Source organism: Poecilia reticulata, chromosome 16 (genome assembly GCF_904066995.2).
Source record: "Poecilia reticulata chromosome 16, P_reticulata-male-v2, whole genome shotgun sequence".
In the NCBI taxonomy this organism is placed as follows: Eukaryota; Metazoa; Chordata; class Actinopteri; order Cyprinodontiformes; family Poeciliidae; genus Poecilia; species Poecilia reticulata.
This window is the reverse complement of record NC_088845.1, coordinates 14127379-14139553: the sequence shown is the minus strand read 5'-3', so window position 1 is coordinate 14139553 and position 12175 is coordinate 14127379. Positions and strand designations below refer to the sequence as shown.

At 44.2% G+C, this 12175-nt stretch overlaps 1 protein-coding gene across 2 annotated transcripts; it reads right to left on the bottom strand.

Moving 5' to 3' along the window:
• Positions 1-252: 252 nt before the first annotated feature.
• Positions 253-11685, bottom strand: znf628 (zinc finger protein 628). Of its 2 annotated transcripts, none has more exons than XM_008431500.2 (9): positions 11525-11685; positions 10614-11305; positions 10189-10261; positions 9163-10101; positions 7935-8105; positions 7488-7821; positions 6870-7024; positions 5659-5901; positions 253-3240 (listed from the first exon to the last, which is right to left on the bottom strand). In XM_008431500.2, the coding sequence occupies exons 2-9, from the start codon at positions 11003-11005 to the stop codon at positions 1363-1365; spliced, it is 4185 nt and encodes a 1394-aa protein (XP_008429722.1). In that variant the 5' UTR covers positions 11006-11305; positions 11525-11685; the 3' UTR covers positions 253-1362. The 2 variants fall into 2 exon arrangements, with proteins under 2 accessions (XP_008429722.1, XP_008429723.1); XM_008431501.3 differs by lacking the exon at positions 11525-11685 and adding an exon at positions 11405-11504.
• Positions 11686-12175: the final 490 nt, after the last annotated feature.

Below are 12175 nucleotides of genomic sequence, written 5' to 3'. Positions count from 1 at the left end.
GTGGCTAAGGAGGATTCAACCACTGTTGAGTAATTTTAGATGAAAGTAAATGTTTTAAATCATGTCTGAAAATCAAGGTTCCAGAGTCTGGAGGAAGAGTGTCATACTTTCCAGCAGGCTGATATCTTAATATTTAAAAAAAGAAAAGGTTTTATTTAGATTCCAATTTTCTGAAAATTGAATTTTGAATTTTTATTAGCTGTAAGCAATAATAATAACCAAAATTAACAGAAATACATATGAATAACACCATATAGTAAATGCTTTTTTTTTTTTCAAATCTAGCAACATTTTATTGAACATTTTGAAAAATGTAACCATGGAAATTTCTGCAACTTGATCTTACTTACTTACTTTTTTTTGCTTCTTTAATAGTTCACATGTCCACATTAAGAGGTTTGCATTTATATAAAAAAAATTGGGTACATTTTTATAAGCAGAGAACAATACATACAACAAGAAGTAATAGAAGCTTTTCAAAATTGCATTCTTTTACCTTTTTTGCTTGAGCGAACAATATAAAAACGTGTTTTCATGATCATCCAGGACAGCAGCATCCCAACATGTTTATGTGTTTATCAGGACATTTGGTTTGTTGAGCCGTTTCAAATTATAGGGCTGATACAACAAAAATGATCTTTGGCTGTACTATTTACTTTCTTGTTGTAAATTACAGTGAAATTTCATGGAAAAATATTTATTTAAAAAAAGCTTGTGGTCAGTAGAAAAAAAAAAGGGATTACTAAAGATATTTGTATTGAGGAAATAGCTTGTGATCCTGATTTGATAGTACTGCAACTGCAGTCATAACAAAAAAAAAATCATTTAATTATTTTCAGGTTTTACACCAAATGGAAAACAATGTTGCATTCAAAAGCCAGTGGGAATTTAGAATTTCTGAGTTGTAGCAATATAAAATCCCAAAACTCTAGCGATACCGTCTATTTTTCATTCCTCTCCTCCACTTTTCATTTCGACATTCACAGTCAACACAATGGCCTTCATCTGTTGCTCAATAACCCAAACAATAAAATATATTAACAGATTTATTATTAATTACTTACTATTTGCTATCAACACTGTAAAGAAAGTGTCCCATTTACAACACTTAACAAAAATCATACTTACTTCATCAAACTGCCCTGTGACAGTATAATTTAACTAAGGTGTTTATGAATAATATAAAGTCCATGTTTTAGCCTATTTTGAATGTATAACATTTCTAGAAAGTGGCACCATGGCATTACAACACAACACTCCTCTAACTGCATGTTCGCTCTCGGTTCCAGGAGAACTCAAATGACTAAAGTGCTACCAAACATCTCACAAAGCGAGTCGTTCCCCTTCCCACTAACCCGGCTCTCACTCGGAGAACTTCAGCTCCTCAGAGTTTGATACAGTGCAGTTTCTAATCGAGGCTTCGGCTGATGTTTCTGCCGAGTCGTGCTCTTTTGTCGACTTTTCCGTCGTTGCGCCTTCACGTTTCACGTGGCTGTTCGGTGAGATCTCCTCCTCCTGCTCCTCACCTCTCAGCTGGCTGGTGCTGACCTCGATTATGACGATTTCGTCTCCGTGTTCCAGCTGGAAGATGCTTTTCACGCCTCCCTCGTCCTCCGCCATGGCGTCGGCGTCCGTGTCGCAGCCCGCCCCGTCTCCTCCGATCATTTGGCCCTCACCTTCAATCAGCGCTATCATCTGCACTCCCCGCTCGCCCTCCGGCTCCATCTGGTCAAACACCACCTCCTGTCCGCTGATGGGGACGAACGCTTGGGTGGGTGCGCAGGACAGCTCGACGCTGCTGTCTTGTCCTTGACCAAACGTAGAACTCGATGGCGAACTCTGCTGAGCTTCGGTGTGGAAATGAAGGACGTACGACTCCCCCTGGCTTCCCTCCCCAACTGTCTGACTCCCACCTTGCTTTCCCTGACCCCATTCATGCAGAAGTGACATCACCCCCTCCTTACTCCCTCCCTTTTCCCCTTCATCTTGTCCACCTGACTCAAACTGTAACACAATGGACTTGCCATCTCCATCGATTCCTTCCTGATCCGCCTCCCCTGATGGATTCCCTTCAAACTGCAGCACGTACGGGTCGCCACCTTCCTCAATGTTCACTCCCTGTTTCTGTTGCTCTGCGTTTTCGAAGCACAAGACAAACCGCTTCTCCGCTACAGTTCCCTCTTTCCCAATTTGCTCCAAAGACGAATGAGGGGTATCCTCTGGTGTAACAGGAAGCGATCCTGTGGTTTCTGCTGTGGCCTCTGTGGAGGCTACAGTTATGGAGGCTGCGCGCTTTTGGCAGGACAGATCCGAGTCTGTGTTAGTGTTATTAACAGTAACCATCTTAGTGTTGCTTACTGTGTTACAGAGTGCCGCTGGGACGGCGCCACCTGCAGTCTGAGCCGTTTTCTGCAGAGCGGCTTTAGGTTTCCGGCCACGCCGGCCTCGTGCCGTCCGTGTGCTCTTCCCCAAAATGGGCTTGGTCAGCAGGGCCGAGAGGCCGTGGTTCGCCGTGGCAACCGGGGCTTGCACAGTGTTGGTAATGATGATCTTGGCGTGCTGCTGCTGCTGGGATACGGCTGGAAACTGGGCTATCTGGGTCTGCGATTGGCTGAGGACAGGCTGGAATGCTTGTATGGTCTGAAGGATGGGAAGAGACTGAGGATCTGGAGCTGGCAGGGGGTTGTTCGCCGTGGGGACGAGAATCAACCTGGACTGGCTGCCGTTCGTGGAGGGACACTGAAGGAGGAGAAAGTTTTGCGACTGGGATGGAGGTGGTGGTGGTGGTGGGGGGGGAGGTGGAGGAACAGGAGCAGGTGGTGACAGGGGGATGAGCTGCAGGCCGTTCGCCGTCTGAATCATGAAGTAGTTCTGGGACGTGTTAGGGGGAATATTGAGCGCTGGCTGGGACACGATCAGGCTGCCGCTGTTCCCCGTGGTTTCCAGGGTGATGGGATTGAGCAGGGTTGTGGTGGTTGTGACTCCGCCCATGCTGGCCTTCACAGCCACGCCGTCCTTACCGCCGCCGCCAGGGCCAGGGAGGGAAACGCCGTTCCCGTGGGTCCGGATGTGTCGCTGCAAGTAGGAGTGCATGACAAACCCCTTGGTGCAGAACGGGCATTTGTAGTCCTTGCTTGTAGAGTGTGTGCGAAGGTGGAGCTGGAGATTGGAGGAGTGTGTGAAGCTTTTACTGCAGTGTGTGCACTGGAACGGTCTCTCGCCAGAATGCGTTCTTTCATGCTGCTCCCACAGGAGTAAGAGGGAAATCAAAGAAATGAGGATCAGTGAAGACATTTGGCTTCAATAACTGAGAACCTACAGCGCTTCTCAGAACTTGAACATTTTGTCACGTCAACAACCACAGACTTTAATGTGATTTATTCAGGTTTTATTCATCAAACCAACACAAAGAAGTGAATAATGTTGAAGTGGAACAAATAGGATATGTAGATGTCAAGGTTTTCTACAGATAAAAAATTGGAAAAGTGTGCGAAAACTATAGTTAGGCCTTTTTACGCTGATACCCCTAAATAAAATCCAACCAATTATCTTTACAAGTCGCCCAATTAATAAATAACTGGTCAAAAGTATTCTGAAGGGATGGCACTTAAAATATAGCAGCCCAAAAAATAAATTCCTCATTCAACCGGTTTCATGTTAGACGAGTCCCAAATGTAACTTTCTGGCCAACCTGCAACTTGCTATTTGAGGCAAAAAACTAACACTAAACAGTAACACATGGTGGTGGCAGCACCATGCTGTGGGGGAACTCTGATCTGTTTAGAGTTGATTTGAAAATGAATGGACTTGAAAGTTGATGTTTACAGATCGTGTCAGTCATATCTGACTGAGTTAGAGCCGTTTTGTGGAGTAAAGGCTAAAGGTGTCAGTTTCTAAATGAGGAAAGCTGGTAGAAACACAGTCCACAATTAAATCATTTTGAAACCAGGTTAGCTGTTTTCTTCCACTTCACAGCTTCACGGTGTGCACAAATAAGATTTTTAAGGATTCATTTTAGTACTTAACAACCACAGAACTCTCAGTCAATCCTAGAGTTCGATTCAGATGTGAATATTTTTTAAAAAGTAAGTTCAGTCAATAATTATCCACAATAATTATGCAACTAAATGAAAAAAAATTTAAAAATTATTTTGCTTGTTTGTTTTTATGTGGCCCTGCGACAGACTGGCGACCTGTCCAGGGTGTACCCCGCCTCTCGCCCGAAACGTTGGCTGGAGATGGGCACCAGCACCCCTCCCGACCCCACTGAGGGAAAAAGGGTGCAAGAAAATGGATGGATGGATGGATGTTTTTATGTGCTAAAAAACAATAATGAAACAACTCAAAATGGACAAAGTGACGTTTTGGACATTTAAAACATGGTCAATATGCGTCTCCTCTGGGAGCCGATTTTGAGTTCACTGAGTTCATGTTTAATAATCCCAGCCCACACCAGGATGCAGCCTCCATCTCACTGCTGTCTGAGTCAAAGTGGAGCTCTGTGCCGTCTCTGTGCCGGTTACCGATTTATCCAGATCCGTCTGGTTTTCAGAGAGTCAGTAAGTGAAAACTGTGGACAATCTGTCTTCAGATATTTAAACTAATTTGTCTAAATCAGTTGTGTTTGGGATACAGCCTGCCTTATCTTGAGTACCTGGTGGCGTCACATTTCATTTTTCTCAAATCCATAGCTTTCAATTTGTGTCTTTTTTCTTCAACATTTTACATGTCATCTTGCTAACAATTTGCAACAAATGTTTTTGATGTTTTTTTTTGTATTTTTTTATTACCTAACATATCATCAATTTAAAGCAGTGGTGCCCAAAGTCGGACCTCGAGGACCGGCATCCTGCATGGTTTAGTTCTCTCCCTGGTTTAACGCACCTGGATCAAATGATGGCTCGTAAGATGGCATGTCAAGAAGAATATTGACATGCCGAAAAGGTTGTTACTATCACCAGGGAGAGAACTAAAACATGCAGGCTGCCGGCCCCCCAGGACCCACTTTGGGCACCCCTGATTTAAAGCATGCAGCATCGCTCTGAGAGATTTCTTTTGTTTGTTTTTGTCTTTTCAGTGCCAGTTAAATCTTGTTTTAGCTTATGTTGCCTGAGGAATAGAAGCAGATAAAAAAAACAAACAGACAAAAAACTCTTAAGTATATTTTACCCAGACGATTTTAGCTTCACCTGGTTCAGATTCTGTTAAAAAAGTCTCTTATTGAGCACCTTTTGACGTCCAATTAACCCCGTCTTTTGATGTATTTCTTATGTCACATAAAAAAGGATTAAGCAGTTAAATGAAAAACCTAAACAACATAGTAATATTTTTTAATCCAATTCCTTGTGAGAATAATCTACACAATAAACAATTACAAAAGTAATTGCTGTGCACAACTTGATTTAAGCCAGAGCTTCCTTCAGAACACAAAATAGACACAATAATTGTGTATAATTCACTACAATCCAATCAGCATCCAAGTTTGCAGACTGTGAAGTGTGAAAAAGAAGCACAGACACTTAAAGATGCTCACTGACCTAATAACCGTCAGCAGCACTGTGCATCTGCTACTTTGTGTTGGTCTGTTACATAAATTTTTTTTTTTTAATTACATTGAAGTTTGGGGTCGTAACGCGGCAATGTGTTTGCTGGACTGACCTGTTTGAGATTAGACGTCTGGGAGAAAGACTTGGAGCAGATGGAGCAGGTATGAGGCCGGAGCCCAGAGTGCATCTGACTGTGCCTTCGCAGGCAGCTGGTGTTCTTGAACGACTTGCCGCACTCTTTGCAGACGTACGGTCTCTCCCCGGTGTGCTGCCGCAGGTGGTACTGGTAGTGGGAGCTCCATTTGAAGGTGAGAGGGCAGTGGGGGCACTGGAACGCCCGGACTCCTGTGTGTACCTGGGAATGAAGAAAATGGAGAACGGGTTTTTGGTATTTGAACTTCTGTGCTATTAAAAATTAGATTCAGTGTCAGATATGATCTAGTTTACACGAGTATCCAATCAGAAACAAACCATTTGATTTTTTTTCAGACATTTTGATATTCTCCAGTCAGTGGTTGGAGAGATTTGTCCTTTTAAACTTGATAGTTTTCTTCATTTTAATTGTCAGATATTTAAAATGTTATCTTTTTAGTTAGCTAAGTTCAGTTATATTCTATGAACCTTTTTCTGGCAGAACTACAAAAAACCCACACCAGTCTGTGTGAAGGCTGGGATAACGGGATCTTTGAATTACTACAATAAAGGCTGATAAATAAAACTGATTGGACAATAAAGGTGATTTTGCTTTTTGCTGGAACACAAATGGATTCATAGAAAAGGGATGGTCCCGATATGTCTGTTGTTGCACCAAATTAAGATTAACTCATACAAAAGTTGTTTTTTTAAGCACATTTAAGTTGATCCTCTTTAAAAAATATATTAAGAGCAATTCTCAACACAGGCACCAAAAAAGGAAACCAAAACCAGCGATTAGCATGAAAAGCCTGGTACTGACAAAATCATTACCGTTTCCGAGTTATGATGCTGCATAGTGGAAAAACTGGGACTGTTAGGATTACACCTCACAGTAAAAATAGTTTATTCCACATAGAACAAGGGAAAATGTCAGAACTTTTAATTGGATAATAAAACTGTTTATCTTGACTGAAATGCTCCAAATCTTTGCAAAATTAAGAAAGGAAAAGTAATTTTTATCTTAAATCATTCTTCTGTAGAGATCCTAGCCAAATGCAAAATGGAAAAAAACAGAACTAGTCTTTTGTTGTCGATATATTTAAATATAATTTATTATTTTTGGCCAGAGTTTTGAAGATCCACCGAGGAGCTGCGGGTTGCAGACCCCGTGTTTAGGGGAAGCCTTACTCGTTGATGGATCGAGAGCAGAGACGACCTCTTGAAACTCTTTCCGCACTCGGTGCAGCGATACGGCCTTTCGCCGGTGTGATCCCGCATGTGGTACTTCAGCCCCGAGGAACCCTTAAAGGCTTTTCCACACTCCAAACAACGGTACGGCCTCTCTGTACAAAAGTAAAAACGGAAAACGTGTTCAGGGTCACTGAGTTCAAAGAATGGACTACAACCAGTTTGAAAGAGCGAGGAAGCAAAGGCAATTTTACTGCAGGGTTGGTTACTCTCAATATCGACACGGTCAACAGCTTCAATCGAAACACTTCACTTATTGCAGATGAAGCTGATGTTTTACAGCCACCAATTCAGAAGTAATCTCAAGATCCAATCTAGAAAATTAGAGTTCTGAGAAACTATCAAATATCAACTAGATTGTGGACAGATCACATATAGTCTTTATTTCAGTACAGTTTGCTCTTATTCTCCAAGATCAGAGACTAGAGACGGGACAGATAGTGGTTTCAGGTATACCGATGTTTGAAGTGGTTATCTTTTTAAACCTGCTCCATTTTGCTATTATGTTGTAGAAGGTGCCCTTGTACAACACTTGCACGTGTTAGGGAATGTATTTACCTCCAGCCGGAGTGTTCTTGCCGGATCCGGCCTTTTTTGGGGCTTTGGTTGGTTTGGGCGGGTGCTCCTCTTGCTCCTCGCCGATGGCAATGATGTCGACATGGATCTCCCTCTGGCCCTCCTGCTGCTTGTCGGCCTGGCTGGGGGAGGAGGGGAGGGGCAGAGACAGGGAGAGGGATGGCGGACACACTATCTCGGCCTCCGCCTCGGCCAGCAGGCGCTGCTCCGGGGTGTGGGAGTGCTGGTGGGTGAGGAGTGACGAGAGCAGAGGGAAAGAGCGGTCACAGGCGGAGCAGCTGAACTGGGAGCGTGACTGCGATGAAAGCGAGTGCATCTGGGGGAACGAGAGTGAAACGCAGCAGATAAAGTTTATTTCAAGACAGATAAATGTTAGTGTTGGGCTCCGTCCAACTGCTTCACGGTAACGGCTGCAGCCGTCATTCTCACCAGTGACACATGTCTATTGAGGCCTGCGCTGGTCTTGAAGGTCTTAGTGCAGTAGCCACATGACAGCCCTGCCCATGTGGTTCTGGCCTCCGGCTGCACGGCCTCGGCGCTCTGAGTCACCTCGGTGAAGCTCTGCAGCAGGTCAAACTGGGTCTGGGTGGCGCCCACATTCTGAGGACAGACCAAAGGAAATTACACAAAGCAACGCATATCAAAACACACACATCCCCAACCCAAACTCAACAGCTGAAGTTTTATAGACCTTACATAACAGCAGTTTAGTGTATGGTTTTCAAAACTGATTACAAATAAAAATCTGAAAAGTGTGGCATGCGTCTGTATTCACTCAATCAGCAAAGAAAAAAAAATTCTCATCTGAGCACTAGCTTTTTTTTTTTTTTTTTTACTGACAAGTAAATCTGAAGGCCATCTTTCATTTTGAAGGATTACAACTCACAACCGTGACCACTTGGTGCAGACATTTTCAAATTCATGCACACTGTACGTTGCGAAAGTAACGACATCAATAAATAAAAAAGTCTTTACATCTGGGTATCCTCTCTGACCTGGACTCTGAACTAAATGCATATTGCAATCTGGGAGCCAACGGCACATTGAAGCGTTTTGGACATGACGTCTGGTGCAGGAGCGTCTGGAGCGCACTGGCACCAGACGCTCCTGCACCAGATGGGATTTCCTCCCTCTGCCCTGAGTTCAGAGTATTGCCAACTTCTGATCACTTCAAATGGAAAAAAAGTCCCCTTATTTCCAAACTTTGCTTAAGCGGCGCTTATAATTCCAGCTTAAACTTTGGCAACAGAGATCAGATTCAGCCTGCAGATTAAAACACTAAAACATTTGATTATGCCCAAGTGGCGCACATTTTATGTCTGTTTTCATAATTTAAGTGCAGTTGTTTTATTTCGTTGCTAATGTGACGCACAGTCAGTGGTTTTTGTTCAACATTAACTAAACCAAATCAAAATTAAATGCAACTGAACACATCAGTACAATTTCAACATTTCTGGGTAAAAATAGATTCTGAGGAGACTTTTGGACCCTGTCAATAAAAATGACACATCTAGAAAGTTACCTTATTTCTGTGCCATTGGACTATAACTCCTACTCTGTTTCAGTCTATAAAATCCCGATGTAATGTAATAGATTTATGTTGTCTACTTCAGTATCTTAATGTGCCTTGTAGAATGGAAGAAGTTCTCTCACTTACAGCATTACTGCCGTCTACACCCTCTGCTAAACCAAGGAGCACCTCGGTTGTATGTCCGCTTTCGGCCACGGTGGTGGTCTCCACCACCTCTTCAAAGTCGGCCAGCAGGTGTCCGGCTCCCACCAGTCCATCTCCAACCTCCATCCCTGCTCCGTGCCCCGCTTCACCACTGGCGTCGTGTTCGCCACCAGCCATGTGGATGGCCTGGTGCTGCTCCAGCTCTGTCCTTGTGCCAAACGTGTGGTTGCAGCTGCCGCAGCTGTACAGCAGCATGCTGGCCCCGGTGTCGGTGCTCAGGTGGACCTCCGTCCCAATGGCCCTGGATGTGCACACGTCCTCCCTGGAAGGAGCGAGGGTCAGCTGGGGGAGAAGGCTTGTGTTCTGACCAGAGGAAGTGGTTGACAGGAACACTTCTTCCATCCCCACGCCAACTCCGTCGGTTCCTTCCTGGCTCACAAATCCCACCATGTCTGTCAACATGGTTGATGTCACTTCCTCTGTCCCAACCACCACCTCCATTACCTCATTCGCCTTCTGCCCGTCCTCTGCCCGCTTCCCCTCCTTGACTCCTGCGTTGGGGTTGGAGTGAGAGTTCTTGTGCAAAGCCAGGTTTGACGAGTGCGTGAAGCTTCGACCACACTCGCTGCAGACATATGGCCTCTCGCCTGTGTGTATCCTCATGTGCTGCCGCAGGTTTGTGGACTGAGTGAAAGACTTGTTACACACCGAGCACGTGTACGGCTTGAGGCCAAGGTGGACGTTCTTATGCCGCCGCAGGCTGCTGGAGTTTTTAAACGCTTTGGAACAAGAGTCACACGGGTACGGGCATTCCCCTGTGTGCTGCCGCAGATGATACTGGTAGTGAGAGCTCCATTTGAAAGTTAGGGGGCAATATGGGCACAAGAATGCCCGGACTCCTGTGTGAATACTCCGATGAACCTGTGAGAAGACAGACAGACAGAGATATTGAGAAACTTTGCACTCATTATCCCTCCTTAAGATCTTTGATTTAAAACTATTTGTCACCTGGAGAAGAGATGAGCGTTTGAAGGCTTTGCCACAGTCTTCACATTTATAAGGTTTCTCTCCTGAGTGAGACCTGGAAAATAAGAGCAATTGTTTAGGACAACAGCATAAACATCACTTAAAATCATGGAAGACAAAAAACCCCACAAAACATAACTTTCTCATTATTCTCACTCCACACTTTCCAGATTCCTTTCAGGGTTACGTTTCATTTAGTTAATTTATCACATAAAATCCCAATTAAACTACACTGATGTTTGCAGTAGTAATAAGTTGTGAAACAGCAAAAGGCGTGTAAATACTTTTTCAAACATACTACAAATGGTGGAGAAATGTGGAAGTTAACAAGACGTGCATGAACAATGTGCTTTAAGTCACTGTAACAATCTTTTAGTGGCTTTATAGATGAGTTTTAACACGGGTACCGCTGGTGGTAGAGCAGAGCAGAGGAGCCCTTGAAGGCCTTGGGGCAGAGGTTGCAGCGGTAGGGTCTCTCGTTGTTATGGCTGCGCTGATGGTGGGTCAGCCTGGATGACCACCTGAAGCTCTTCCCGCAGTCCAGACACTGAAAAGGATGCTCTGACTGCTCAGCCTGCTGAGCTGAAGCTGACTCTGACACGGACGACGTGACAACGTCCAGGACCACCTCCTCTCCACCTTCCACGACCCCCTTGTCTCCATCCACTAGCTGCTCTCCCTCCCTGTCTTCTGCCCCATCCTCTCCTGATCCCAGCAGGGATGGGAAGGCGGAGAGGGAGGGTGCGGTCTGTGGTGGTAGGAGTTCTGCTTGGACAACTAAGGCAACAGAGTTGGCCATTAGCAGATCAAACTGGTGATATATAGATGATGGTGAAACTTGGAAGTAGGTGGGAATCAACTTGGGTGCAGGATCATGGCTTCATTGTCATTTTTTAAAATCCTGTTTTAACAACAGGAAGCTGTAGTTGTCATGGAAACCGGTTTCCCTGGGACAGGTGCTCTGTGATGTCACTCAGTAGCTCCGGGTTTAAATTGTGCAGCTCCCAGCCACTCCTCCCTTCTGTGGCCGGAGACGTTCCTCGCTGCTCCGGCCGTCAGCTCCGTGTCCGTCCCTGCTGTTCGGCTCCTCTCACGCCAGCTGTACATGAAAAAAACGACACTATTTGCTTATAAAAGGAAACAAACAAAAACCTGCCAGAGCTGCTGGCCAACACATACATAGAGAAATCATTTTTACCAGTATCACAACAGCAGTGAGTGGCCTGCTTTTTAAGCTAATCAGACTCTACGTAAAGAAAAAAATAACCACGTTAAACTGCTTTCTAAGGACAGCAACACGGACTAAATCGGCACTTACCGCGCCGCTTTAACTCATCTTGCAGCTAAAATGTAGATGTTTTGGCTATAAACTGGGAACTGCAGTGCTAATCCACACAACCTTAACAATAAACACAGCGCAAACTAACAGCAATCCTCCACCCGACGCCGCCTTCCAACAAGGCCCACAGTGATTGGCTCCCTCGCTGAAAAGATGAGCGATTACCATTGGCCAGGAGCTCGAACATAAAATATTATCAATGTTTGGCATCACCGAAATTATTCAGATCACCCAAAATTTTGCGGTAAACTCATTTCAAATACTTAGATATTTTGCGTAAGATGTGTCAAAAATATTCAGAAAATTTTGCTTGTCCACAACCCATACGTTTATTTACCTTCGCCGCGGAGACTTCTGGGTAATGTAGTTCGGGTCAAATTCATTTGATGTCAATCGACCTCATTCAAATGTGGTCAGCTTCAGTTCAACTAAAATGCTAAACACTGCATTTTTTTCATATATATCTAATCAAAAATCTAATTTTATTTGTATAGCACATTTCAACAACGAGTGCTTTACATCATAAAAACACAAACATCAACAGTTGAAACATTACATCTTTCCAAGTGCGTCATTTACACATCAAAATGTTGGTTAGTGTTTCATTTATTGTAATACAAAAGCAACTAT